General features: G+C 46.7%; 1 protein-coding gene across 3 annotated transcripts; it reads right to left on the bottom strand.

The window, feature by feature from the left end:
- Positions 1 to 27,097, bottom strand: pip4k2aa (phosphatidylinositol-5-phosphate 4-kinase, type II, alpha a). 3 transcript variants are annotated; one of them, XM_010890139.4, is made up of 11 exons: positions 26,060 to 27,097; positions 15,669 to 15,766; positions 15,400 to 15,496; positions 12,291 to 12,443; positions 12,062 to 12,208; positions 11,924 to 11,962; positions 8,118 to 8,231; positions 5,795 to 5,908; positions 5,303 to 5,540; positions 4,753 to 4,856; positions 1 to 4,616 (listed from the first exon to the last, which is right to left on the bottom strand). In XM_010890139.4, the coding sequence occupies exons 1-11, from the start codon at positions 26,198 to 26,200 to the stop codon at positions 4,536 to 4,538; spliced, it is 1,326 nt and encodes a 441-aa protein (XP_010888441.1). In that variant the 5' UTR covers positions 26,201 to 27,097; the 3' UTR covers positions 1 to 4,535. The 3 variants fall into 3 exon arrangements, with proteins under 3 accessions (XP_010888441.1, XP_010888442.1, XP_010888443.1); XM_010890140.4 differs by having other exon boundaries at positions 8,127 to 8,231; positions 26,060 to 27,096; XM_010890141.4 differs by lacking the exon at positions 8,118 to 8,231 and having other exon boundaries at positions 26,060 to 27,096.
- Between the last annotated feature and the right edge of the window lie 148 nt (positions 27,098 to 27,245).

Genomic DNA, 27,245 nt, shown 5'->3' with positions numbered 1-27,245 from the left:
GCAGTTTAGCAAAGTGCTTTATTGTACTTGAGCGAATGCTTATGGAATAGAGTGTATTATCATCATCATGTGTTGAACAATAAACATCATAGAACATGAGTGAGCCTCCCTCACAAGACACAAGAGGTTACACCCCCACGGACCATCTGCGACAGCAACACACAATGCTTAAGCAAAGCAAGGACTTTGGGTCACTTTGGACATGACAAAACATGCAGGAAGGACCTCGTAAAAACCTATAGTCTTCTGGTCTGTTTGCATATTCAATCCCCCCAAAAAACTCAGCGTATTTTGTAACAGTTTTCGGTTGTATTAGAGTCTATTTCATGAGTATAACCGATTTCAAATCCCTATAGGGTTTGAGAAAATTCAGCTCCTGCAGATTCTGTCAAGCCAAAGCTATCATCAAGTTTTATTTCCCAAACAGTTAAAACCCGATTTATAAACTTGCACCGGCCTGTCCCAATAGCTGTGAACGTCCAACAACTATCTGTGAGGGCCCGCTACAACCCTCCAAACGTTCTCCCAATTCACATGTTAAAAAAATAAACCCGATTGAATACATATACACCAGACAACATTTTTAAGCTCATGTGCGCACGTTGAGACTATTTATGGATACACATTAATGGGAAAAGTAGCTTTTGGCAATATGGTGGACTCAGAGGTACAATAGGTTTTACACAAAGGTGAGAGTTGAAGGATCATCCACGGATGGAACTGGAATGGGAGGGGGGGGGGGGTCATTTGTTGTTTACCATAGTCAGAGTTCCTGTCGGCGGCATGGCAGCACTATATGGATCCAGCCTCAACACAGCCAGAGCAACAACAAAAATCACAGAATGCTGCGTTTTCTATCAGAAAGTGCAGGTTGGATTTGTTTTGTCATGAATCTTGTTCTATAGGCAGAAATTAATCGAGGGGATACCTCAATTTTAAATGGTGGAACTTGCATTATAAAACATACTCCAAGCTCAGATTACACTTGACCAGGTTTATTGCTCAACTCTGACTTTAACCCTAACCTTGAGCCCAACCTTTAACCTTAACCAATTCCATCTGAAACTTAAATCGAGGGACTTGATCGACAGACTCTGGGGGCACGTCATTGTCAACGATCACATCAGATCTGCCTCGAAAACGAGTTGAGAAAATATTTCGTCAACTGCACCACGCCTACAAGACGCCCCCCAAGAATGGAGGCGTTTTCTCCGAGTGACGAGTGTGCGAGTGCTGGATTGGCTGACCCACTGGGGGGAGGTGGAGTAGGTAGTAGGTCCTGGTGTACGCTGACGTAGCAACACTAACACAAGATGACGGGAATGGGGAGCGACTCCTGAGAACAACGTGGAGCTTGTTGTCAGAGTCAGACTGTGTCCGAATCATCCTATTCTCTAAACAGCCGCACCAGTTCCGACCCGGATACAGCAAATCCTGCCCGTGTGACGGCTCTCGTCAAAAACCGAGCAGTGTGGGAATAGAGTGCCATTGCAGAAACTCTCAAACTCGAAAGGAAGCCTTCAGAGAACCAGCACGACAAACACCACAGCAGTCACGCACACGCACGCACACTAACACACATCCCTACTGAAGCAGGAACAGTGGTGAACATCCCCACACCTGTGAGGAGGTAGAAGTTGCCCCTGGACACCGATCTGCAGTCAGAGTCGCTGTTACCCCACCTAATGATTAAGGTTAGGATTTAAGGAGGGTAATCTTGATCTGTGCCTAATAACTAACTTCTACACGTCACTTCCGCATCAAAGATGGCCATTTATTTTTCGTTTTCTGAAAACTGAAAGTCAATATCAGTTTGGACTTAGCAATAACAATAAGAGATTGAAAAACACCTACTACACGGGGAGGGGGGGCACTGAGAATAAAAGTGGTGATACATTTCTAAATAACCACCCTATTATTATTATTATTATTATAATTATTATAACCTTTCAACTTTGTAAAAAATAATAATTAAAAAATACAAAATTAAATAATTTGGAGTATAAAGGCACACCTCTTAAACAGTGTATACAATAAAAGAACACTTTAAAGCATGGTAAGAACAGACAAGTGAAGTTAACAGACCGGTGAAGTTTCGGTGGATCTAAACAGCCAAGACACAGGAGGAGGGAGAAACTGTATTCCTGAAACATGCATTTTTGTTTTTTTTTACAGTACGTACAGTGAGCATTGTACAAATCCAAGCAGTATTCTTCATATGACACAACACTTTCATTCCCTTGAAGGGCGGTGTTTTAAAATGCAATTAAATTTGATGACCACAATGCAATGCAAAAATATATGTGAATATAATCTGTGTGTCCAAAGAAAACAAAACATACCTCAATATGGAAGCTTTCTGCTAGGGTTAGAATAGTGGAGGACGACAACATCACTGGTTTTAGTTGGTTAGCCATCACAGACTCAACACCAAAGCCACAGACACTTGGTACAAGTCAGAGCTATATAGAGCTACAAGCCATATACAGCCCCGGTACAGATATAATAATATTGCGTTTCCCTTGTTAAGACCATGTCAACCAATCAGGGTTGTATGCATAACATTTGGTTCCTTTTTAGTTTTTGTGCAAAATATAAAAATTTACAGCGTCAATTCCTAAACTGCCAAATCCAATCAGAGATTAACAAACTTAAAAAAACAACAACAACACGAACAACACAGTCTGATTAACAGACGGACAACAATGTTAAAAGGAGAGGCTGACAGGTTGCCATGACATCAACACTTAAACAACAAGTCAACTTTTTTTGTTTTGTTTTATTCTATACCACCAGAACCTACTTCCACGCCCCTCTTCATAACAAAACACTGAGACACACAGCCGATTCAACACTGAACCAGATATGTCAGATATTTTACGGCCTCTGGGTTTTCGCAACTCCGATACAGGAGAGCTACTAGCACGCGCAGGCTCTCATTACCTCCCGACTCCAAAACACCCGATTCAAGCTGTCTTGAATCAGGTGTGTTTGTGCTGGATGAGAGTAAAATCCTGCACGCCCTGTTCTTCTCTGGAACCGACTTCAAGTCCCTGCTGACAGAGTTCTGGGTGAGACCATGGTTCAGGGCGGTGTGTGCTGGTATGATGTCAGACGCAGACAGCAGGCTCCGACCATCCGCCTTTGAATGCATCTCCCCTCTCTCTGCCGCCCTGACCCAAACCCACCTGAAGTCCCTCCCGCCCCAAGTCGCTGTGGCCCTTAGCGGCCTAGACACTCCTATTCCCTTCTACAGCCCCATCAGAAATCCCAGGACTGTGTTCTATAGCTCCAGACAGTGCTTTTGTTTGCGGCGGCGTGTAACAGAACAGGGTGTCCTACTTCTAACAACGTAAAAGTGCAACGATATGTTTAAGGGTGCCAATTGCAACGCAGGGTAGAGACTCCGCGGAGTATCAAAACACGGCCTCACAAGACGCCAGACACAGAAGCATCACCATGTCACTTCCTGGTACTGTTCCGGGAACGACATGAACCAGATCAGTCATTGATGTCACGAGTCTCCAGAGCCAAAATGAAACTCTGCCCAGTAACTGGAGCTGAAGGAAACAGTTGGAACTCTTAGATCTCATGTGTACTGTGCAGTCTGCTCTCTGGCCAATACTTCTTCACGTCTTTCTAGGTACTCCGCTATCCTCTCCCTGTCCTCTTGCTTCACGCTCGCATTAATGTGTGCTGAGCCAACTGCTCACTAACACATACTATTAACGCTAACACACAGTGTTCCTTGACCAGCTCTTGGTCTTACTAAACAACTCATCTTAACTTGTTGTGTCTTGAGGGAAAGGGAAATACAGTGTGTGTGTGTGTGGGTGTGTGTGTGAGAGTATGTGTGTGCATGCAGGTGTGAGTGATAGATTGCAAGTAAAGGTGCATATCGGGGAGGATCACCCATTGCCAGGAAGAGGGTTTAAGGACAGAGTGAAGGATAAGGGGACAAATAGGAAGATACATTTGGCTAGGGCAGGGCTGTACCAAATGGTGATTGGATGATCTGGCTGATGACCTATTGGAAGACTACTTCCTGAAGAGTGATTGGATAAGCCTCAACGTGCACTTCCTGTTTACTATCCAATCATTGAGCCCTGTTAGTCCTCATTCTTAGCCCCTCCCACCCAAAAAGGGTAATACAGAACAAAAACAAGAACAAAAACAACACAAGAATACTGGTCACGTAAAGAGGCAGTAAAAAAAAAAAAGACAAAAAAAAAAGAAAAGCTAAATTCCCACAGTAAACCAGCAAATAAAAAAGGTACTGACTAGAACCAAGCTAAAACACGTGTTCTTCTCCTGTCACATGTCATGGTCCCACGTAACAGAGGTCAAACCAACAGAGGACAACAAGGTAAATGTAAACAAATGATGGTTTTAGCTGCTGAGAGGGACACCCGTGCTGACGGAGAGACGAAGACAACCCACCGCCCTCACCCACCCGTCCACTCTTGTTTTGTTTCCCTCCATTCCTCCTCTCTGTGAGTGGCCCCATGTGCCCCCCCACCCCCTACTCCTAGGGGCTATGAGAGGATGGTGGTGATGAAGTCATAGAACCTCTTGGAGTACTGCTCCGGGTTCACGGTCGAGATCTCAGCTCCCGCCTGCAGGGGCAGACAAAGTGGAGTGGATGGTTAGTCCATGGAACACACACACACACATTGATGTAATTAAGAACACCCACACACCCCCACACACACCCACACCCACACACCCCCACACACACCCACACACACCCACCCCATGTTTGACGGTCTTGGCAGCATGAGCAGCTTTCTTCTTGGCATCATAGTGCTGCAGGATGTCAATAATGGCCATGAAGTACACCTCCTTCCTAGGAGCACCTAGACAGACCCCCCCCCACACACACACACACACAGACAGGCACACACAGACAGACAGACAGACAGACAGACACACACAGACACAGGCACGGTTAGTGTTATAACCATTAGATTGAATAGCAGGACAGAGATCATGTGAATCACATTCCAGTTCTGTGGGGTCTTGACTCCAGAACCTACAATATTACTCTAAACGTAAAGGGTCGGCCCAACATGTAAACCCTCACGTACCTGAATTGAAACTAATCCCCCATTTGCCTACGAGTAACAACGGTGGAAAGTTGGGACATGACCTCGCAAAACTTTTTGGATTTATTCATGAGAAAAAATACCTCCCATTTGTCCCAGTAACGTTCATCTAAGTGAACTTTAACCCTGAAACCCTCTATCCACCCAGTCAAGAGAAGATTTCAGAGTGACCAAAAACTGGATAAAACTTCACTCACTGTCGTTGCTCCTGATGGCGTAGACGTCTATGCTGGGGTCAAACTCCCCAGGGGACAGGGGCTTGGTGCTGTCCAGGGTGTTACTGGGGGAGTCGGGGGGTGTGCCTATCCCCCCATCACTCTCCCCATCATCGTCTCCCTCGTTGTCCTCGCTCTCCACGTCCTCCTGCTCAGCCCGCTCCACGTCATGGATGCCCACCAGCAGACTGTAGTCCATCAACTTCAACTGGGCCAGGAACTGGAGGGTGAAGGGGAGAGTGAGGGTTAGAGTGGGGGGGGGAGAGAGAGGGAGAGTGAGTGAGGATAGATAGGGTTAGAGTAAGCGGGGAGAGTGAGGGTTAGAGATTGAGGGGGGAGAGTGAGGGGGGAGGGGGAGGGTTAGAGTGAGTGAGGGGGGAGACACGTCAAAAAACTCCTAGGGTTAGATTAGGATTTATCCAGTATTTACACACACACACACACACACACACACACACACACACACACACACACCTCCACGTCTTTGCGTAGTTTCTCCAGGAACATTTTCTTGTTGTCGTCGTCGATGTAGATCTTCTGTCCATCGTTGATGAAGTCGTTGTCTTTGTAGGTGGGCAGTTCCTTTGCCTGATGCCGAGCGCAGACACAACAGTCAGTAGAGCAGGAGAGGACACCTGGTCTTGCTAGTAAAACTTAGACGGACTTCTGAATCTTTTGTGATCCTCTAACTGACTTATTCATAAAATAATCCTATTTTTTGTTTTCCCAGAATTTACCCATGTTTTTTTTTTTTTTTTAGCAGCAGTGGTAAAGTTATGGTGCATGCAGAGGGGTGTGGCCAAAGGCCCAGTCAACCAAACATTTTAGAGGGACAACCTAAAAAAAAAAAGAAGATTCCCAAAATACCATATATTTTTCTAATTTTATGGTGATGTTGGTGTATGTTTTCTGTCTATGACATCAGGGGCTTCCTGATTGGCCAGGTTAACTGCAAAAATGCACATTTGTGCACCTGCACTGGACACCTTTCACAAATTAGCAGTTCTAAAGTGTTGGCAGTTCTAAAGTTTAACTTAACCATTTAACCAAGCCTTAAAATGTATAATATGGGAGTGGCAATTGCAATTACCCACCCCTGCTAAATTAATATAGGGGAAACACTTGCCTGGGACACCAACATCACAGACCAACATTGGAAGGTTTGTGAGTTTCCTGTTAGCCATTTGGCTGCACTACCATCTGTGGCCTGTGGTTTATGGGGGGGCACTGGTGTATAACATAAGTGAGTCAGGACTGGATGGTCGTAATTCTGTGAAACTGAGGAAGGAGCGAGCAGGAAATGAGGTCACATCAGAAGCTCTGCTTAAAGAGCTGACAGAAGCAGTTCCACGGCAGCACGAGAAAAGCAGCCACGCACGCGCACACACTCTCACTGAAATGGATACACACAGGTACGTCATGGACGAACACAAACCCACACAATTTTAGCAACACAAAAAACCCCACAAACAACGCTATGATGGCCGATGCACCCTGGTTGTACACAGAGATGGGTGTACTGCGTAATAATGTGGAGCGTCAAACTGCCCTTGAAGACAGACCAGCAGCAGATAACACCCCGGATATATATACTCCCGGCCTTCAAATATCTTTCCACCCATCCTGTTCATCCATCCTCAATCTCTTCTCAAATTAGTAATCAACACATATTTGTCGCCAAGTTATCAGTTCCGTCTCAGAAGAGTACAGAGGAGCTCAAACAAGTAACAGACCAGGTAGAGTTTGGAACGTTTGAGGCGCAGAGTTAGACTGTGGTGACATGAAGTCAGCCTGAAACAGAGGAAGTAAAATGAAAAAGGCTCAGAGAGAGAAAAATCAAAATATCAGGGGGCCCTGATTTTTAACGCCATCATAGAACTGCGTAAACCCTCCATCTCAACTTGGGGCGAAAGAACAGGACATCTGTGCCGGATCAGACACACGCGTCACAATATTCAAAGCAAAACCCCCAGTAAAAAGACACACAACCAACGATGATCAGTGAGACAGGGGCGGCGTGATAACTGATGACCCCGGCCGAGTCGTTAGGGAGTCCGGAAGGACAGGGGAGGGGCTGGTGGGGGACGGTTGCCGACCAGGGGAGCTCCTTTCCGGGCATGCCCAGACCCCAGCAGTCCCCACCAGCCACGCCTCCCTCCCAGTCTGCCCGTCAACACCGAATGGCAATCTGGGTCAGCCGCACTCGGGGTGTCGGAAATGGCACCTATTTCCATATGCAGAGCACTACTTTCACCCAGGCTGGGGGGGGGGGGGGCGACGACATCGTCTCAAGTAGTGCAGTTTGTAGGGCATAGGGTGTCATTTCAGACACCGCCTCACGCTCCCTTGGGGCCCAGCATCACCACACTGCGTCAGTGACAGGAAGAGGATGTGAGTGTGATTGGTTGTGAGGTTGTAAAGCGCCGTAAAGTGTGTGTGTGTGTGTGGGGGGGGGGTACGAAAAGACAGCACTATGAAAAACTGTTCCAAAATAAGGAACAGTTCCTAGACGTTATTCCACTGCAAGTATGGTGTGCCGTGACATTACAGGAATTTGGGGGGAAATATTTGTGAGAATAAAATGATACGATGGATCGAGTCAGAATGCTCTTTGTTGGTTCTGTATTATGATCTCATCTGATATTTGGACATGAGCATGCCTAGCTAGGTCACATAAAACGACTGATAGATTGAGCATGCCTAGCTAGGTTACATAGAACGACTGATCGATTGAGCATGCCTAGCTAGGTTATATAGAACGACTGATCGATTGAGCATGCCTGGCCTTGTCTCTTACGTCTCTTACGTGTTTCATGGCGCAGTAAAAGCGCGTGGCGATCCGAAGCGTTTGCAGCCTTTGCTGAACGTTAGATTTGGGCCTTGGAGGGGCATCCTCAGGAGGGCGTGGCTGCTAGAAAAGGGGAGTGAGGGAGGGAGGGAGGGAGGAGGAGAGGAGAAAGCCAGAGAAAGGAAGGAAGGAAATTGGAGAGGCAAGTTTTTAAGGAATACACAAACCGTATTAGTTAGCTTAAAGAGCAGCAAGGAGGGGGAGAGCTCCCGAGAGGCTGGCAGCACTGGTGAACGCTGCTGGTAATGACAGGGTCAAAAGGTTGCAGGGATCACATACATAGACTGAAGTATCTGACCCCATTGTACTGCAAGTCGCTTTGGACAGAAGCCTCTGCTGAGTGAAGTACAGCAAGTAAGGTCATCATAGCCCACCACTAGAAGTAGTCGATGACAAACGAAGCAGCACAACATGAAATATCCATAATCCTCTGGGGCAAATAAGGAATGGCTGCGACAGCCAGTTCTTTCTGACCGCTGCTAAGGCGCTCCGTCTGTTGGGTAAAAGCCACGTCGTTAGCCGACCACATTACCCGCTGGCGCCAGGAGCCCCGGGAGAGGAAACCAAAACAATACCACCACCACTAAACAGCAGAGCTCTCCAGCGGTGAACCGGTACCCCGACAGGTCTGAGATCAACAGGTGGGGAGCTCTGAACCCAGAGCACAGACGCGAGTGCATGCTTTTGTTCCGGCACAGCACTAAAACACAGGAACAGGACTTGCCGACAGACACTCATCGGCCACTTCATCAGGTACGTCAGTCTTGTTTCAGGTAGTCTTTTCTTGTATACGTTTGTTTTTTTTGCACCCATCTGCTTCAAGGTTCGACGGATCGTGTGTTCAACGCCGCCCTTCAGGACACCACTGTTGTTAAGGGTGGTTAATAGAGGATTGTGGCCTTTTTATCAGCTTAAATGACACTGGCCATTCTCCTCAGACCTCTGACCCATAGAACTGCAGCTCACCGGAGGTCTTTTTGTTTATTGCACCATTCGCTGTAAACACGAGTGACTGTAGCGTATGAATATCCCAGGAGGTCAGCGGTTTCTGAGATGCTGGAACCACCACGTCCGACACCAACAATAATACCGCTGTCAAAGTGTCTTAGATCACATGTCTTCCCCAGTCAAATGTTTGGTCGAACTACAAATAAGATCTGCATACTTTACTTACTGGGTTGCAGCTACATATTTTGCTGCTTGGCTATTTGCCTTAACAAGCAGATGTACCTAAAAAAGTGGCAGCACGCATATATTTCACAGCTTGTGCAACTGGCGTGGTCAGTGTGGATACATTTTGTTCAATCGTCCCAGCTCTATCCCATCGACACTCACGGTAAAACAATGTACCCTCTTAGAAACCTCTCACATTTGGTGTGTTTAGAACTGGGCTGAAACTAAACCATGCACAGTGCATACAACGCAGTCCCGTCGCCCACCCTGGCTGTGATCCATGAACATGTTCATGTAAAACGCAAATCAAAGTCCGCAGCATGCTGCGCGGAGTGGGGCCACCACACACAGTGACACTGGTCATTTTGTTGGAGAGAGGCAAGCCCAAAAGATGCAGGACCATGCAGAGTACATGCGTGAGAGATAGACAGAGATAGAGAGTGGGCATGCAGTAAGTCAAGGATGCTTGTTGTTTGTGTGTGAAGCAACATACACCTTACAGCTGTAACACATTTACATAATTATAACTCCACCAAACATAAACCATCTTCCTTGTGCTACCATTCAACCCCCCCCCCCCCCCAACTGTGTTTATACAGATACCTTAGTCACAACTTCCAGACAGGACGAATGGCTGAAAATGAAGAGCCGGCGTGCTTCTGAAACAGTTCAACCAGAAGGGACTGAACTGAGGAGCGTGTGCGCATACCGCACGTGGCGTTTACCAATACGACCACAATCAACATGGGAAGGGGAGTTTTCAGTCACACGGCGTGTAATTGAACGGGGCTAGTGTTCGGCGAAGCATGCCTTTTGTCAGATTTTTTTGTGTGCGCGCGTTCGTGCGTGTGTGTGTGTAGCATTAAGTCCAACTTCTAGGACAAAAAAATTGAATAAAAAACGCAGAACTTGAGGTCACATCAATTCTGCCACTATGGAAAAGCAAGTGGTCACAGCAGCACCATTTGCACCGGGAATGTTTTCGTTTCTTCTGGCGGTGAGGTATTGTAAATGCTACGCCCATATCCACATCCGCTGATTGGTCGGCAGTGAGTGGTACTGTCACTTTGTCGGAGTGTCAGAGTGTGCCGAGTGAGCAGAGTGATTAGAGGACAGCGTCCTGTGTGTATTTGCATTCATCTGCTTCTATACTGCAGCATAAGGGGGTCCAGGGTGTGTGGTATATGGCCAGTACAGCACGGCTAAGAGATTCTCAGGCCCACAGCATCCCGGAGTGATACGCAGTATAGCACACCTAACAGCCAATCAGCATTCAGTATTCAAACCACTCGGTTTATAATTTCATTCAAAGACCCACACCATGCCAGGGTTTACCCATGATACTGTACAATGAGTAAACAAATGTACAATAAGTAAACAAATTGTGGACAAAGCAAGATGTGCTAGGCCTCGAAGTGGCACAATCGAAAGTGTCACCTTGAGTGCCATCTCTTTGCCCATCACCTGTCAGTGTCTTAATAGTTACTCTTGTATTTCTATGCTCCGTGTGGACACTTTCTCCATCCCCAAACCATGAAAATGTATTAGCACATTCACATCAATAGCCTGCATTATTACCACAGAGTTGGATTTCCTGGTCTAGAAAATAAATCATGCAAAATAGGGGGAGAACTACCCTCCAAGGTGGGTGTTCAGATCACCATTCCTTTCCTCTGAGGGCTATATTTAGACAGAGGGGAAACCTGAAGTTGCCACAACCCTTTGGTTCTAGTGTTCCACCCGACCGGATCGCCAGAGGAAAGATCTGGCCTTTCAGGGTGAAATTATGACCTGGCCAAACACTCACACACAAGCTTGTTCTCTCACACACACACACACACACACCCCCACATCCAAATACAGTATGCTGCAGAGTTCACAGTGTCGCACATCAGTTCACGCTACATCACAGCGTGACCCTCAGAATCTTTTCCACACTGCAGGGAAGGTTCACGCTAAGGGTGGGGAGGGTGGCTGGTTTTGAGTGGGGGAGGAAGAACTGCGACGGGTGGTCTGACCCCCCAGCAGTCCTTAATTAATGCAGCAATTCCCACTCCTGGAAAGTCTGCTCTCGTTACCAGATCATCGGCTGATATAACAGCATCTGATCAAATAAACAGCCAATGTCAACACACACACGCGCACACGCGCGCGCGCACACACACACACACACACAGCAAGCAGGGGAAGCAACAGAACTGCAGTGGCAAACGGATGGAGCAAACTGACAGAGAGAGCGTGCAGGAGCATGGGGAATACAATGGACAGGTATGGGCGAGGGTCTTAAAAAGGAAGATGGATGACCCGCCCCCCCAAGACCACTCAGTAGCGGCAGAGCCATGTGGCCGGTCAGGGATGGGGCCGGTCTCAGATGTGGAATGGGTGGGAGCTGGGATGCTTTAAAATGAGGTGTCTGCTTTTAAAATAAGGTGTCTGAACATAACCCCCCCCCAGTTTCTACCTCCACATGGCTTTTATAGGTCAAGGAGGGGAATCAACGCATTAAAACGCCACATAACAGGTACAAGAGATGTCTTAGAATAGATGTCTGTGTGTGTCTGTGTGTGGGCGCATGACTGTACCTTCTCCTTGTCACTGGCCTCTCTGGCCACAGTGGAGCCCTAACAGACGAAGACAGAAACACATCAGAGATGTTCTTCCCCACGCCAACTCATGTAAGGCCACAGAGGTCCCTCTGCCCTCCGCCCCACCTCCCGTACCTTCAGGTCGTATTTCTTGTAGACGGAGAGGCGGTGGGAGAAGACGTTCCGGGTGACAATCATGTAGGTCTCGTCTCCGTCCACCGTGAGGCGATACATCCCCAGGAACTGAGGGAGAAGTGTGTTGCCATGACACTCCACGATGAACTGAAGGGGGAGGTCCATATTTTAAAACCCACTCTAGGAACTCATGAGGTGTGTGTGTGTGTGTGTGTCTGTGTGTTTCTACCTGATGGTACTTCTTGAGGATGTTGTGCATCTCAGCCACGTCCTCGCTGCTAATGGTTTTGATAACGTAGCGTTTGTCGTATGAGGTGTGGAAGCGAGCGCCGCTCCGACCGTGAGCTTCACTGTTCAATGGAGCCTCACGTGTCAGGGAGTTCTACACACAGAGACAAGAGGGAAACACGTAAGTAAAAACCAAACTGAGTTATATTCACAACAGAGAAAGACAGAGTGAGGAGAGAGAGAGAGAAAGGGAGTGGACCGTTTCAGAGTCAACTGTGCCATCCCTGTCAGAAACCGCCACGCCTTCCATTGTAAACATTGAGACAGAGAGAGACCACCTCACCCTTCACTGTAAACATTAAGACAGAGAGAGACCACCTCACCCTTCACTGTAAACATTGAGACAGAGAGAGACCACCTCACCCTTCACTGTAAACATTGAGACAGAGAGACCACCTCACCCTTCACTGTAAACATTAAGACAGAGAGAGACCACCTCACCCTTCACTGTAAACATTGAGACAGAGAGAGACCACCTCACCCTTCACTGTAAACATTAAGACAGAGAGAGACCACCTCACCCTTCACTGTAAACATTGAGACAGAGAGAGACCACCTCACCCTTCACTGTAAACATTGAGACAGAGAGAGACCACCTCACCCTTCACTGTAAACATTGAGACAGAGAGAGACCACCTCACCCTTCACTGTAAACATTAAGACAGAGAGAGACCACCTCACCCTTCACTGTAAACATTGAGACAGAGAGAGACCACCTCACCCTTCACTGTAAACATTGAGACAGAGAGAGTCAGTCTCACCCTTCACTGTAAACATTGAGACAGAGAGAGACCACCTCACCCTTCACTGTAAACATTAAGACAGAGAGAGTCAGTCTCACCCTTCACTGTAAACATTAAGACAGAGAGAGTCAGTCTCACCCTTCACTGTAAACATTAAAACAGAGAGAGTCAGTCTCACCCTTCACTGTAAACACTAAGACAGACCATCTTACCCTCCACTGTAAACATTAAGACAGACAGAGAGAGAGAGCTGCAGATGACTAGAACCCACTGATCCAACATCCCCTAATGCCCACACAGAACACACTCTCTAGCCTGGGAATAAAGCTTTACACACAGATGCAGAGATTTAGAATGGGAGCCAAACAGAGAAAATGACAGAAAAAGAGAGCGGGAGACAGAACACACTGACAGTACTTCTACAAGGGTTACAGATTTCATTGTACTTTTTGGGTCATTCCTACTACGGGGTGCCATTTCTTTCCCCAAGAAAATATAATGTCTAGTATAAAATTGTCTAAGGTTTTAAATATGATATACATTTTCATTTAAATGTATTTGACTAAAACCAGTGTATATGTTTTATATAAAAACAGTAACTGTCAGCTCCTGGAATAGAGAGCATCTACTTCCCGTACTTTGATTCTGAAACAACAAACCCAGAATATCTGACCAAAATCCAATGGAAGACGTGCAGTTTGAATTAAGTGGTAACATTAAGTAAATTATCTAATGCTATTCTTAAACTGTTTAAAAATGTTTTTATTGTTGTACAGGGCAACACTGTAAACGAGTCCTCGGTCTCAGATGGTTTTCCCTATAAGAATACAACAAAATAAAGATAAATAATGCTACGTGTGAAAGTGTGTGGAGTGCAAGTGTGTGTGGGTTTTGTGTGGGCACCGTCTAGTGTGCGTGTGCACACGTGCGCATTATAGTGAATTCTGAAGCGATACTGCAAAAAGACATTTGATAATCATTGGCATCTGATAATCTTTCAGTTAGCAGCCTTGTTTATCAGTGTTATTGCCTGGGGTGAGAAGTTATTTGTCAGTTCTCACCAGAACACAGAGGTCTCCGCTACACAGGGACCAATTAATTTGCTCCTGTTGCAGCTGAGTGAAACCCAGAAGAGACCAACGAAGGCCTTGGGCAGGCTTCCCAAGGAGTCGTGCCTGGTTTGCCTTGGACAGGGTCATGTTTCTTTGCCCTTGTCCGTCACAACCTGCGCCACTGCATGCAAATCCTAATAAATGGTGATCCATGAATGCCATACTTTGTGTAAGCAGGATATTATCCAAAATACTGAAGTTTCTCTATAAAAAAGGCAGGGTTTCAAGTGGGGGTCATCAAAAAGTACTTTTTCCTTAAAACGGACAAGGAAATTAACGGGATCTGGATCCCCCATCAGGGGGCAAGGCCAGAGAAGGGTTTTCGACACAGTCGCTGGGCAGATCGGACACCACCCTTGTGTAGGAGCCGAACAACCAAGAGCCCAGAGGTGGCAGAATAAAGAGCCCGGGCAGGGATGTAGGCGTTGCTTAAAGGTAAGCAGGGGGAGCACCCCTTCACTGCGTCTCACTGGAAGCCATTGAAGTGAGCAGCGGAGCAAGGTGACATGGGACAACCTGGGACGTCCTAACACAAGGCATGACGCAGGACTTTTTGACGAGTTGCAGGTTTTTCTTAGGAAGACCTCAGGAGCTCTGTCGACATGGTGAAGTGGACACCACACCTTTATTTGGACACTCATATGTTTACAACAGCGCCAAACAACCCTGCACGGGCATTAAATAAACCTGGGATGGTGGGCACATCCCTGACCAAACAGGCCTGTGCTTGCTCTGATCTGAGAAATATAGAATTTAAGAATGGTAAACCCTAACGATGAGAAATTCAAGAACGATTTAGGTTCCTTGAATCAGTAATTAAAAACAAGCAAACGCTATTTAATTATCCAAAATCCAACAAGAACTAAATGAAAAGCTCAAATCTGTAAAAAGACATTAGAGGGCAAGATTAGGAGGACAGATTGCGAGTGAGAGTGGGATTAGAATCAGGGTGGGTCAGTGTGTGTGTGTGTGTGTGTGTGTGTGTGTGTGGGTGGGTATGTTCATGTTTAACTAACCTGGTGGGGAACAAAATCCCCAGATGGAAAAACAAAAAACATGACCATCCACCAGTCCACACAACAAAAAAGATTATTGAGTTAGGTACTAGGTATGCAGGTAAAGATTATGGAAGATAGGATTTCATGGGAATACCTCTGCGTCCCCACAACGATAGTGCGTGTTTGTCTGTGTGTACCTGGAAATCCTGGTCATCGATTCCAAACTTCTCTCTGAGGTTGCGGAACACTAGAGGACAGTACTCCTTAAACTTGAAATGGCTTGGCATATTCTCCCTACACACACACACACACACACACACACACACACACACACACACACACACACACACACACACACACACACACACACACACACACACACACAGTCAACATTTTATGAAAAACGGTTATTAAGGTAGTAGGCATAAGAGGAAAGGCTAACCAGATTGTTCATCGGTCCACTTACTTGTTGAAGAGGTGATTGTCCACCTTGATTTTGGAGTAAGCCTTGAAGTCATCAGGCATCAGCATGATGGGAATCTGAACATGGCTCAACTCATTGATCTGAGAATGATACAGACAAAGATCAGGAAGGTAAGAGAGACTGATATAAGAGAGAAAAGTGTAGTGCAGTGCAGCGGTCTAATCTGTCGCAGTGTTTTGATACATAAACATGTTAAAGATTTTAGGTAAAAACCATTCAGAAGAATCTGAAATTCATGGCGAAGCTCAACAAAGACACATGATCACAGGGACATAGACATAAAAAAATGACAATGTCTGAGGTCCAAGTTCCCAGTTGGTTCTGAACGCAGCATTAACTCCCTTCAATGTGTCATCAGTGACAGTCTGCTGAGAAAATTGTTTAAACCAGGTACAAGTTGCCTATGACAACATCGGACAGGATACCTGATGGATATTACACAGATCTGACAGGCAGTGCAAACGTAGCGGTAAATTACGCAACTATGGTTGCAAAAAGTCGGAAACCTCCTGAATTGTAATAGACATTTTCCATGGGAAGTTAAGCCCAGGAATTTTGCTTAAATTAATTGAAAAAGTTTCATGCCAGCGTACCCCAAGTATGCTGGCAAGAGCATCCTGTCTGGTGCAGAGATCAACAAAGCCTGCGTTGTCACCACTATCATGACTCGCCAGCTTGGCCAGGATGAAAGCCAGGTTCTTGGCAGTTTGGCGAAGTACACTTCCAAGCAAGGACTTTGGGATAGAGATGTAATATGGCCGTAGTGCCAACATATGTCATCTGCCACCTGGTGGAAGGGACATTGTGAATCTTAGGCTCTTTCCCCTGTGGCTTTAACAGACTGATGTTCAAGAATTGGACATTGAGGTGGTCCAGGAAGACGACATGGAGGTCTGAGAGGAAAACAACCCAAGTTTTAGTCTTCCGATTACCAATTTACAGGCAACGCTTTTTTGTGGGATGCAATGGATCCTTGGGAACACATCATTCAATATTCCCTTTCTTTTGTTGTTCAGTGGAAATAATGTGAAGAGTCTTTTGAAGTTCAACTGGTAACTTCATGGTTTTCTTTTTTAAATTCTATTGGAAGGATTTCATTATTTGCAATTATGTTTGTCCAGAAATATTTGGACACTGACACAATTTTCATAATTTTGTCTCTGTACGCCATAACGATGGATGTGAAATGAAACAACTGAGATGCAATTGTAGTGCAGACGTTCATCAAAAATATCATATGAAACTTTTAGGAATTGCAGCCATTTTCATACACAGTCCCCTTATCAAAGGGACTCAAATGCAATTGGAAAAATTTTAATAATTTTTCCAATTAATACTTTTTCAAGAATCCCTTCCAGGCAGTGACAGCTTGAAGTCTTGAATGCATGGATATCACCAAACGCTGGGTTTCCACCTTCATGATGCTTTGCCAGGCCTTTACTGCAGCGGTCTTCAGTTTTTAGATGTTTCTTGGCAAAGTCTAATCTGCCCTTTCTATTCTTGTGGCTTATGAATGGTTTGCACGTTGTGATGAACCCTCTGTATTTGCTCTCATGAAGTCTTCTCTTTATGGTAGACTTGGATAATGATATGCCTACCTCCTGGAGTTTGTCCTTTACTCAGCTGGATGTTAGAAACGGTTTTTTCTTTACCATGGAAAGGATCCTACGATCATCCACCACTGTTGTCTTCTATGGACGTCAAGGGCTTATTGTGTTGCATAGCTCACCAATGCGTTCTTTTTTTCTCCGAATGTACGAAACTGTTGATTTGGACACTGCCTATTTTGGCCACTAAGGATCCTGCTATCTCTCCGATCAATATTTTTTGCAGCCTAAGGATGGCCTGTTTCACTTGCATTGAGAGCTCCTCTGACCACGTTGTGGGTTGACAGTAACAGCTTCCAAATGCAAATTCCACAACTGAAATCAACTCCAGATCTTTTACTTGCCTAACTGATAAACAAACAAAGGCATAGCCCACACCTGGCCATGAAACAGCTTTTGAATCAGTTGTCCAAATACTTTTGGTCCCTTGGAAAAAGCAGGGGCTACATACTAAAGAGCTGTAATCCCTAAACCCTTCCACTAATTTGGATGTGAATACCCTCAAATTAAGGCTGAGAGACTGAACTTTAAGCCCATATTCATTATTTAACTGTAACCTTGATATATTTTAGTATACAGCCAAAATACCAAAACTTGTGTCAGTGTGAATTTTGTCCGACCTAACTGTAAAGGTAAAAGGCTTATGTATCTATCAGCATATGATATGGTAAAAGTATCCTATGCCGAAAAAAAATCTACATATAAATAGTATTAATATTAATTAACATATTTTTGCGTTAATTCCCCACATATGTGTAAATTCCCACAGAAAGTTTCCACCTCTGAATATTCCCCCAAAAATGAGCAACACTACACTCGACACTTCTGGGAACTTCTCTGTGCCGTTTTTTTGGATGAATTATCCACTAACTTTAAACTGTTGCTAACACAGGCAAAGCATGGCCCCACAGTTGTGAGATCCTCCACACAGGACTGTGTGTGTGTGTGTGTGTGTGGAGGGGTGGCAGGCAGGGACAGGGTTGTCCAGCCAGCCTCAATACAGCAATAGGGATCTGCAGAGCAGCTTGCCTGCCAGCATCAGCAGCTGTGACTCACCCACTTCTCATTTCCCCATCACTCTTTCTCTCTCTCACTCACTCTACGACTTTTTCCGTGTGTGTGTGTGTGTGTGTGTGTGCCTTGCTGAGAGGTTGTTCAGTTCCAGTCTATGTTTTATTAACTGCTTAATACAGCAGCCACTCTCATATTAAAAGGACCATTGGAGACAAAAAACAAAAAAGCCACGGGCACAACATGGTTTTCTAGTGACCCTCCAAGGGTCCATCATTCATTCTGTTGTTTCTATAACAAACCAGAATGAGTTCCATTCACCCCCCCCCACCCACCCACCCACCCACCCACCGGACGGTTCAGGAAGTACACTGAAAATGCAATTCTCCTCAATGCATTTAAATGAATAACACAACTGGAATGGAACCACAAGGAAGAATTTCTTGAATGTGATACCAGAGGCCCGGTGCTGAGGCCCAGAGGCCCGGTGCTGCGGCCCAGAGGCCCGGTGCTACGGCCCAGAGGCCCGGTGCCCAGAGGTTTCCAGTGCCAATGCAGCATGGGTTTCAATCTGGTTCACTGCTCTTCTTTTTTTCCCCTTTTCTTTTTTCTTTGAAGCCCTCCCTACCATTCCCTTCTTTCCTGCCCAACCAAACTAAAACGCCCAAAAGGACACTAAAAAACCCAACCTTGGCTCCCACAGAAATAAACACACCTCCACTTCAATTCCGGCAGGGGGTAGAATTAAATGTACCACCATATAAACAAAAGTTTATATAATAAACACATGTCGGTTCCATCATCATACCATTGTGTTTTAATTGGCACCGGGCCAGCCGGTTAGCTACGTCACCGTCAGGCTGACCACGGCTGCAGAATAATGTCAGTGTAGCGAACAGTGTCTGGGGGGGGATTGGGTGGCTCGCGAGGCAACCAGTCTGTCCGGGCCAGGCCTGCGTTGCCTTGTCAGGGCGGCAGGATCTACACAACAGATGGGATGGGACATGGTCTCAGCATGACTCTCCTAGTCCTCGTCCTAGTGCCGTTCAGTATGAGGTTTACTGAATAAGTAAGAGGGAGGGAGGGGGAGGGAGGGAGGGAGGGAGGGAGGTAAAAGTAAGAAAAGACAAAGAATGACTAGAAAAGAAGTACGAGAGAGAGACCGATACACAGGGGAAGACTCGGACAGAAAAGTATCATTTGAGGTTGTGTTTGGTGTTGACACTGCCTTTTTCTGCCGTCTCCTCCTACCTGTAAACCCCCTATTTTATGGAATATGGTCCAAAATAATACCAAATAAAACGACTGACACCAATTAATCTACGGAGTGTTCTGGACAATTTTAATGCCTCAATTCAATTCTCTGGTTTGGTCTTTTACTCTGACATGCACAGTTAATTGAGACCTTATATAAACAAGTGTGTGCCTTTCTAAATCAGGTCCAATCAACTGAATGTCACAGGTTGACTCCAATCAAGTTCTAGAGACATCTTAAGGATGATCAAAGGACACTGGATGCATCCGAGCCCAAATATTTTTTCAATAAATTGGCACACATTTTAAATGTGTGGGATATTGGGTGTAGATTCTTGGCAAAAAAAAAAAAGACATAACCAATGACAAATTAAGTTCACAATACAAAATAATAGTGGAGAAGTGAATTATTTTTGAAGAAACTAAAATTTTCTATGTAGGACCGCCTGCTAAATGACTAAAAGGTACACCCAACAGGGCACAATTTCAAACTTCGTATGATCAAAAATCCCAAAGTATCCCTTTAAGGATAGAGGCTTCTACGAGACTGCGAGATGTTGGGTGCCAGGCAACGACGTCACCCAGGGAGACGCATCCTGGGTACTTCAGAAGGAGACGTCCCCACATCACAAAGCCGTGTCTCACAGAGAGCAGAGGCAGGAGGGAAGACAATGCCCCTAATCTCCTCTGATGGTGAGAATGATCGCTCCGAACGCAACTCACTTATGCTCCATTTTCCTCTGTCAGCACTTTTCAACCTGTCTGTCTCTCAGACTGTCAGCCTGTGTCTGTCAGACAGGCTGTCAGTCTCTCTGAAGCACTCTCTCTGCCTGCCTGTCTGACTGGTTAACTTTCATACTGCCACTTCCTGTTCATTGTTGCCTTGGTGACGGAGTCTGAGGTTTCCGGATCGGAGCAGAGTGCATGGCCCCGGTGGACAGGAAGTGGGAGAGGAACTTAAGTCAGCACATGGAGCCTTATCTCTTATAACACCACTCTGGCTGACAGAAGACACAGAGCCTGGAAAAATTAACTACAAAAAAAATGTGGAAAAATCACCAAGAAAAGTCAACAAAAGCATATGGTGTAAAACTACATTCTCAGGTCACCTATGACTTTTATTCTTGGCCCTTGGACACAACTCTGACAAACAGCACCACTATACAGACAAATCACCAGTACTCAAGTCATCATGCTGTCCCAGCACATTAGTAACAGGTACAGCCAGGCGGAGCAGGTGAGCAGCGCGCCAGCTTAGCACAGCAGTCTGCGTTCACTGCTTAGTGACTGACCTGACATCTGAAAACCCACCGACAAGATTCAGAATGTCTAGCCGATATGTAATCTCCGCAGGAGGCAAGCGACAGAGACATACACCCCGGTTGCCCAGGCCGGACACAACCAGACCCAGCCTTCCGGTTGCCCAGGCCGGACACAACCAGACCCAGCCTTCCGGTTGCCCAGGCCGGACACAACCAGACCCAGCCTTCCGGTTGCCCAGGCCGGACACAACCAGACCCAGCCTTCCGGTTGCCCAGGCCGGACACAACCAGACCCAGCCTTCCGGTTGCCCAGGCCGGACACAACCAGACCCAGCCTTCCGGTTGCCCAGGCCGGACACAACCAGACCCAGCCTTCCGGTTGCCCAGGCCGGACACAACCAGACCCAGCCTTCCGGTTGCCCAGGCCGGACACAACCAGACCCAGCCTTCCGGTTGCCCAGGCCGGACACAACCAGACCCAGCCTTCCGGTTGCCCAGGCCGGACACAACCAGACCCAGCCTTCCGGTTGCCCAGGCCGGACACAACCAGACCCAGCCTTCCGGTTGCCCAGGCCGGACACAACCAGACCCAGCCTTTCACAGCTGCAAAATGTGAGCACAATCGGGCTCATCACACGACGGCAGGCAAACGCAGCAGTTTGGCCTTTTAGCACCAGTGCCTCTACACTGCAGAATGGAAAGGGTGAAGCCATCACTCCAACGACGTAATCCCGGTTCACTTGGCAGCAGACGGACACACCGGAATACGGGAGTAGGTAAAGATGTAAGATATCCTGATAAAGAAGTAATCAGCTGGCTACAAAATCAACTGGCTACAAAAACGTTTGTCTAAAGTGAAAGTACCTTGTGAAAGTAGTTGTCGAAAGCTGCATTATTCAGCTCGTTCTGGACTCTAGAGAATGGACACAGTATCTCCAGAGGATGGACACAGTATCTCCAGAGAATTGCTGCTTAACATGACTGGCTGCAGGGAAGAACGCAGATATAAAACATCTCTTGCATTATGAAAATGCATCACTGTTCATGGCAGCCTAATCCCAGGCCACATTTGAGCAGCTTTCGTATGTGTCCATGTGTCATATAAAGCTATGATATAACAACATTTCTCCTAGAGTAGTCTGTGATTTCATCAGTCTATGCATTGGTTTCATAAATCAAGCTCAATTTATGTAGCTGATTTTATTAAAACTTAAAAAGTTTACCAATCAGCTGGCCAAAAGAAATGTGGACTACGGTCAACCAAGTTCTTTTCATCTGGAGACAGCCCGGCACAATGTCTGAGTGTGGCACAGACGGGGCCCCAAATGCCACAAGCAGAGTTCATTTAAAACGATCTATCCACATCCAAGGGGGGGGATCTAAGACAATTAGGCTCTAAATGTCACAGATTAGGAACACAGAAACTGGGAGACCTGCACAATGCTACCACTACCTCATCAAAGCACTGAATATTGGCCCACATTCATCAGCCCAGGCTGCGGACAGCACAAGACCTTTAGAGATAACATCTCCTATTGTCACAGAACGTTATCTGTTCATTAAAATGTACATTTAAATACAATTCCCCTGGCCAGCCCCGAGTCACTGTGTTAGCATCAGATTAGTCAGTAGAGGAAGTTGGTCAAGCCTCTGGTCTCTGCTGAAGGCCCGTCATTCCGAAACGACGCCAAAGCCTGTTTGTCAAGTCAACATCTCAGTTCTGTGCGAGTGGCAGCCCACCCCACCCCATTACTCACTGAACGTGTTTTGATATTAGCAGCCAGTAGACTGTGAATGTGTTTTCTTTCTTCCTGATGGTCCTGGTCGGGCTACAGGTGAAGCTCACGGTCTATAAAGAACTCCCTCTGTGTCATGGTCAGCAGCGGCTGAGGTTCATATTAAGGCCCTCTGCAAATTTTACATCCCCCTATTTACTCTCTCACTTCCCCTAACCATCAGTTTGGCGTTAACGAGCACAGATCATCAGGGCCCTGCTATGATAGGAAAGGAACACACACACAGTGTGTGGGACCTACTGTACCTACACATACTGACTGACAGTCATGCAGACGAGGGCACGTATATTCATAGAGCTTTGGCTCTCCGAACAGCTGAAGACAGCTTCACGTCTCCACCAAGGGAACGTCACACCATCTTCACCCCTACATGAACGCAAAGGATGTCCATTCCCTCCTCTGGGGGCTGGTGACACTGTGCACCAAAGATTACCTCTCCTCTCTCCTGCTTTGTCAAAAGGCCAGTGTCGACACCCACCCCAGCCCATGCATTTATGCGCACGTGCGCACACGCACACACACATACACAAGTTCTTCACCACATATTCGCTGCAGGTTGCTCCTGTGACTATTAATAGGACCCGCCTCTTATGCAACACGGGCCCAGACAGTCACTGGTTGAGAGAGAGAGAGAGGTTGGGTGGCTGATGAAAGGGACAAAAAAATAGTCTGGAAAAGAACAAGAATGCACTGACAGAGAGGACGAATGAGGAATGGGTGGTGGGAGAGATAGCAGGACGAAGACGCCACTGAGGGAAGGCCGAGAGAAGCCGATAGGATGGAGCAGGAGGCACGGACAGGAAGCAGACAGAAAGATTAGTAACGAAACAAGGAGCAGACGAGTGGGAGAATGAGACCAGAGAGAATTGCGCATTCAATAGGTTCATTATTTAACTTTACAGAAAACCTACAATGGGGAACATCTGTACCCAGGACTGACTTTGATTATGTTAATTAAAATACTGCTGGGCTCGGATTCATGGGTTACACCAGTCTACATCCATCCGCTCGGCGACTACGGCCAAGGTGTCCCCCACTAATTAATAATGTATGGTACTGCTAGGCTACACACAGAATTGGGGAAACGAATCACTGAAAGAGAACATGCCAACCACATACCCATTCAGAGTCGGCGCGGCATACGAGCGTGCACTGACACGCAGGCGTGCTCCCTGACAGCGGTGCTCGCTGTGCTACAGGTCAGCGCCTGCCAGGGATGACGCCGGACAGATAAACGTCCGGCCTCCATTTCAACAGGCAGTGTTTGCCTCTAAGCCAAGCTCCCATATATCCTCGGGGCCTGAAGACGGGAGCAGAAAGCCTGCGAGGCTTTTGGTGTTACACGGAGTTCATTCCCTCTGCACACGGGGGGGAGATTAAGGATTAGTGACAGGGGTCGGGGTAGCTGCTGTCACTCACTACCAGGGATCACACAGCTGGAAGGGCCTAGACGGAGCAGCTCTCTCCTCGCAGCTGCAATTGGCAGTTGAACTGCAGGAGAGCTGAAGCCTCGAATCAAGGAAAGCTCTACAGCGTGGTACTCCGGCGGGATCTCCCTGTCCAGTCCGTGCAGGCAGTGTTGGCGTTGACACCGGTCTCCCATGATGCTCCAGCTCTGAGCTACAGGAATGCAGTGGGCTGGCCAGTGTCCAGGAAGTGATAGCAAGTGGATGGGTTTGATTGATGGGTCCCCTCAGAGATAAGGTGGGTTCTGTACACTTACTTGCCTGCCTGTCTGTGTGCAGGCATCTTGCCCCTGTAAATTTCTACCGGTGGAACACATTCTCTTACCTCCCCCTCACCCCATTCCATTCAAGTGTTCGCTAGCAGACATTCCATCCAACCCCTACTCAAACTTGGGTCACAGACAGCAGCTCCAACACAATCACCAGGCTTTCACCAAATAACCTTCCACAACAACATCACAACTCTGGTCCTCGTTAACGGACACATTCAGAGCTGGCAGACAGAGATGGTTGCTGTGACCGTGAGTACTTAAACTGTAAGGTATGCAGCTTCGGGCTGCATACCTTACAGTTTCAAAACGTTATTTGACACCCTGTCCTCTGTTGGGCAATGCAGAATAAAAAGAGTTTGAACATGTATCACCAGGCTTACCTATCAAACCCAGATGCTGACGAACCCTGAAAACGTCTGTGACTAAAACCCCACTGGCCCTCAGAGGCGACGCCTAGGGCATTAACTCTGTGAAGTAACATTTGGTATTCCGGTCGCAGGTGCGGCGTGCGGTCATTACAGCTCACAAGCCTTCTGCTGCAAACCAACCACTGGAATAGAACAGAACTGTGGGCTAGGCTGTTGTGACAGCGACATAGCTGGTTGTGTTCCCGCCCCCGTTCCCCTTCCTGGCTTTAACACAGGTGCACTTGTCGGCGCTCAGTAAAGCCACGTAGAGCAGAGAAGAGAGCAAAGCTCAGGCCTGTTTCTGTGAGGAAACTCCCATCGTGCACCACCACAGAGGGACCACCTTGGTGCGTCAAAAGCAACCGCTGGTTTACTGGTTGAGCTGATAGTAATTTGCAGTACAGGCCCATCAACCTCGACTAGCTTCTTGAAAACCCCTCGGTTTGTTTACATGGCTGCAGTCACCAATTGAGCATTACAGGTATTAAAGGCACAGCAAACACCTCTTTCAAAACGTCTGGTGTGGCTTTCCAGAGAAAATCTAGGGCTGAGTGAGCAAGTATTCCACTGGTGTATTATTGAACTCTTGAGGTTTGACGTATACAGCGGCCTTGCATTTGAAAAAGATGTCTCATTAGAACCATGACTAGGGACCTAAAACAGCTCTGCTATGTGAGCCCTTACTTCCGGAGCACACAAACTGCTGCAGCAGGGCCTTGAATTCGGCCCATTGCTCTTTAAGCATGGGTACAGGTAAGCGGTTTTCAGAGTTGTAATAGCAAACTGCTTGACCCTTCATAACTTAAATAATAAGAAATGAAATCCCAGTTATGGAACTGCAGTCCTCAAAGACAGGATCGCTGCTGCAGAGCACGAGCACGCCATGTACAATGGATTACAAGTATAGACTGACACAGTCCACACACTCCACTCCAGTGATGTAATGTAGCTACATCTTGGAGTTGAGGAAAAACTGGGATAGCAGTAATGGAAAAACATGACATGACTGACAATCAAACACCCTTTGAAAGGTCACTAACTGAGTTGTTGCCAAAGCGCCATTGTTGCCAAACTCGCACACCAATTCTATGGCAAGCCTAGCGACCAGATGGACATTGGCATTAACATGGTGATTACCACTAGCTCTCACTACTGAATTACGACAGATTTTTGTCTGACAATCTCATGTCTCAAGTTAACCACAATATAACAGCCGACACTATTATTAGTTAGCTGATTCTTATGTCAGGGTCCTGAAACATCACTTTGAGCACCACCAATCGGATGAAACGACTTACCGAATGGTTAACTCCCCACATGAGCACGCTGAGCAGAGGGTCACTAGCTCGGAACAGCTTCACTTTTTGAGCCACGAAGTGTTTCTTCTTCGTCTTCGTCTTGCTCGCAATAGATGCGGCAATGCTGCTTGCCGTAGCCATCTTTAGCAATGTGAAATTGGCTGGTTATCAGTCAGTAGCAGTTCTTTATGGAACTGAAGAGTAGCCTCTCAATGATCACCCACACTCTGCATTTAACGTTACATAGAGCAGCCTGAAAACAAGTATTTTTTTGTATTACTTTCTCTGGTTCTCCAATTTGGCCCCGCTTTTCGTTAGCTGGCTAACTAGTGACTTTGTTGACAATGTATTGTGAAATATTAACGTTGAGTTATTCACTGCCAGTTAACCCGCTACTACAGCTCGCTGTATAACCCAACACTTCCCCACATCGTACTACACCCTCCTTCCTCAAGCTCCTCTCCCCCGCGCCAGCCTCACTGAGTCGATTTCATTAGCATTGCTAGCTGGCTAACTACTGAACTAACATGACACATACAGGTTAATTTTTTTTAAATGTAAAGTGTAACAACCCAATGATCATATGAAAGAAAACATTTCGTGCAGTTGTACCATCTATGCACCTACAACCGTAGCTAAAATACCAATGGAGTTCGCCTGCCTAATGTAACGTTCCTACACACTCCGACCTTTGCTAGCTTCTGCAAAGCAGCGGCAGCACTGGCCAAAGGTGACGTTATGTTAGCTTGCCAACTAGCAACTAGCTAACTCACTAAAATAGCTCGCTTTGATAGCTATTTAGTCCTTTTTGTATTCCTCCTACGCGTTCTTTAGTTCGCCTCAAAACGTCAGTGTCCAAACCGTTGTTCCAGTGCCAACAATGAGAAAACTAAAATCTACGGTTTATCAAATCTGTGTTCTTTCCCACGATTCTTCCGGCTCGTTGCTGCGCTGTCAACTGACAGCTCGAGGGAGGGAGTTGACAGCCAAAGCAACGTTCCCTCGTGCTGCATGCAGACAGGAAAATGATAGCGTTCCAGGTCACCTAAATTAGGAGACGAGTTGCGTAGAGGACAAAGGAAACACACGGGGAGGCGTGGCTTAACGTGATCACGCCCAGCAGTAGGGTACAGACTGTGGGGTACATTCTTCTCTCCCTTTTCAAATTGCGTACTTTACTCATAAG

The sequence above is a fragment of the Esox lucius genome, chromosome 21, assembly GCF_011004845.1.
Source record: "Esox lucius isolate fEsoLuc1 chromosome 21, fEsoLuc1.pri, whole genome shotgun sequence".
Classification (NCBI taxonomy): domain Eukaryota; kingdom Metazoa; phylum Chordata; class Actinopteri; order Esociformes; family Esocidae; genus Esox; species Esox lucius.
The sequence above is the reverse complement of the archived record's forward strand: the minus strand, read 5'-3'. Positions and strand labels throughout refer to the sequence as shown.

Bases quoted from the DNA above. Each gene is read 5' to 3' on its own strand.
- pip4k2aa (XM_010890139.4), bottom strand. From the start codon at position 26,200: ATGGCTACGGCAAGCAGCATTGCCGCATCTATTGCGAGCAAGACGAAG. The intron at 12,444-15,399 runs GTACACACAGAC...CTCTGTGTGTAG, and splicing joins TCGATGACCAGGATTTCCAG to AACTCCCTGACACGTGAGGC. The intron at 11,963-12,061 runs GTACGGGAGGTG...TTCGTCTGTTAG, and splicing joins ACAAGAAATACGACCTGAAG to GGCTCCACTGTGGCCAGAGA.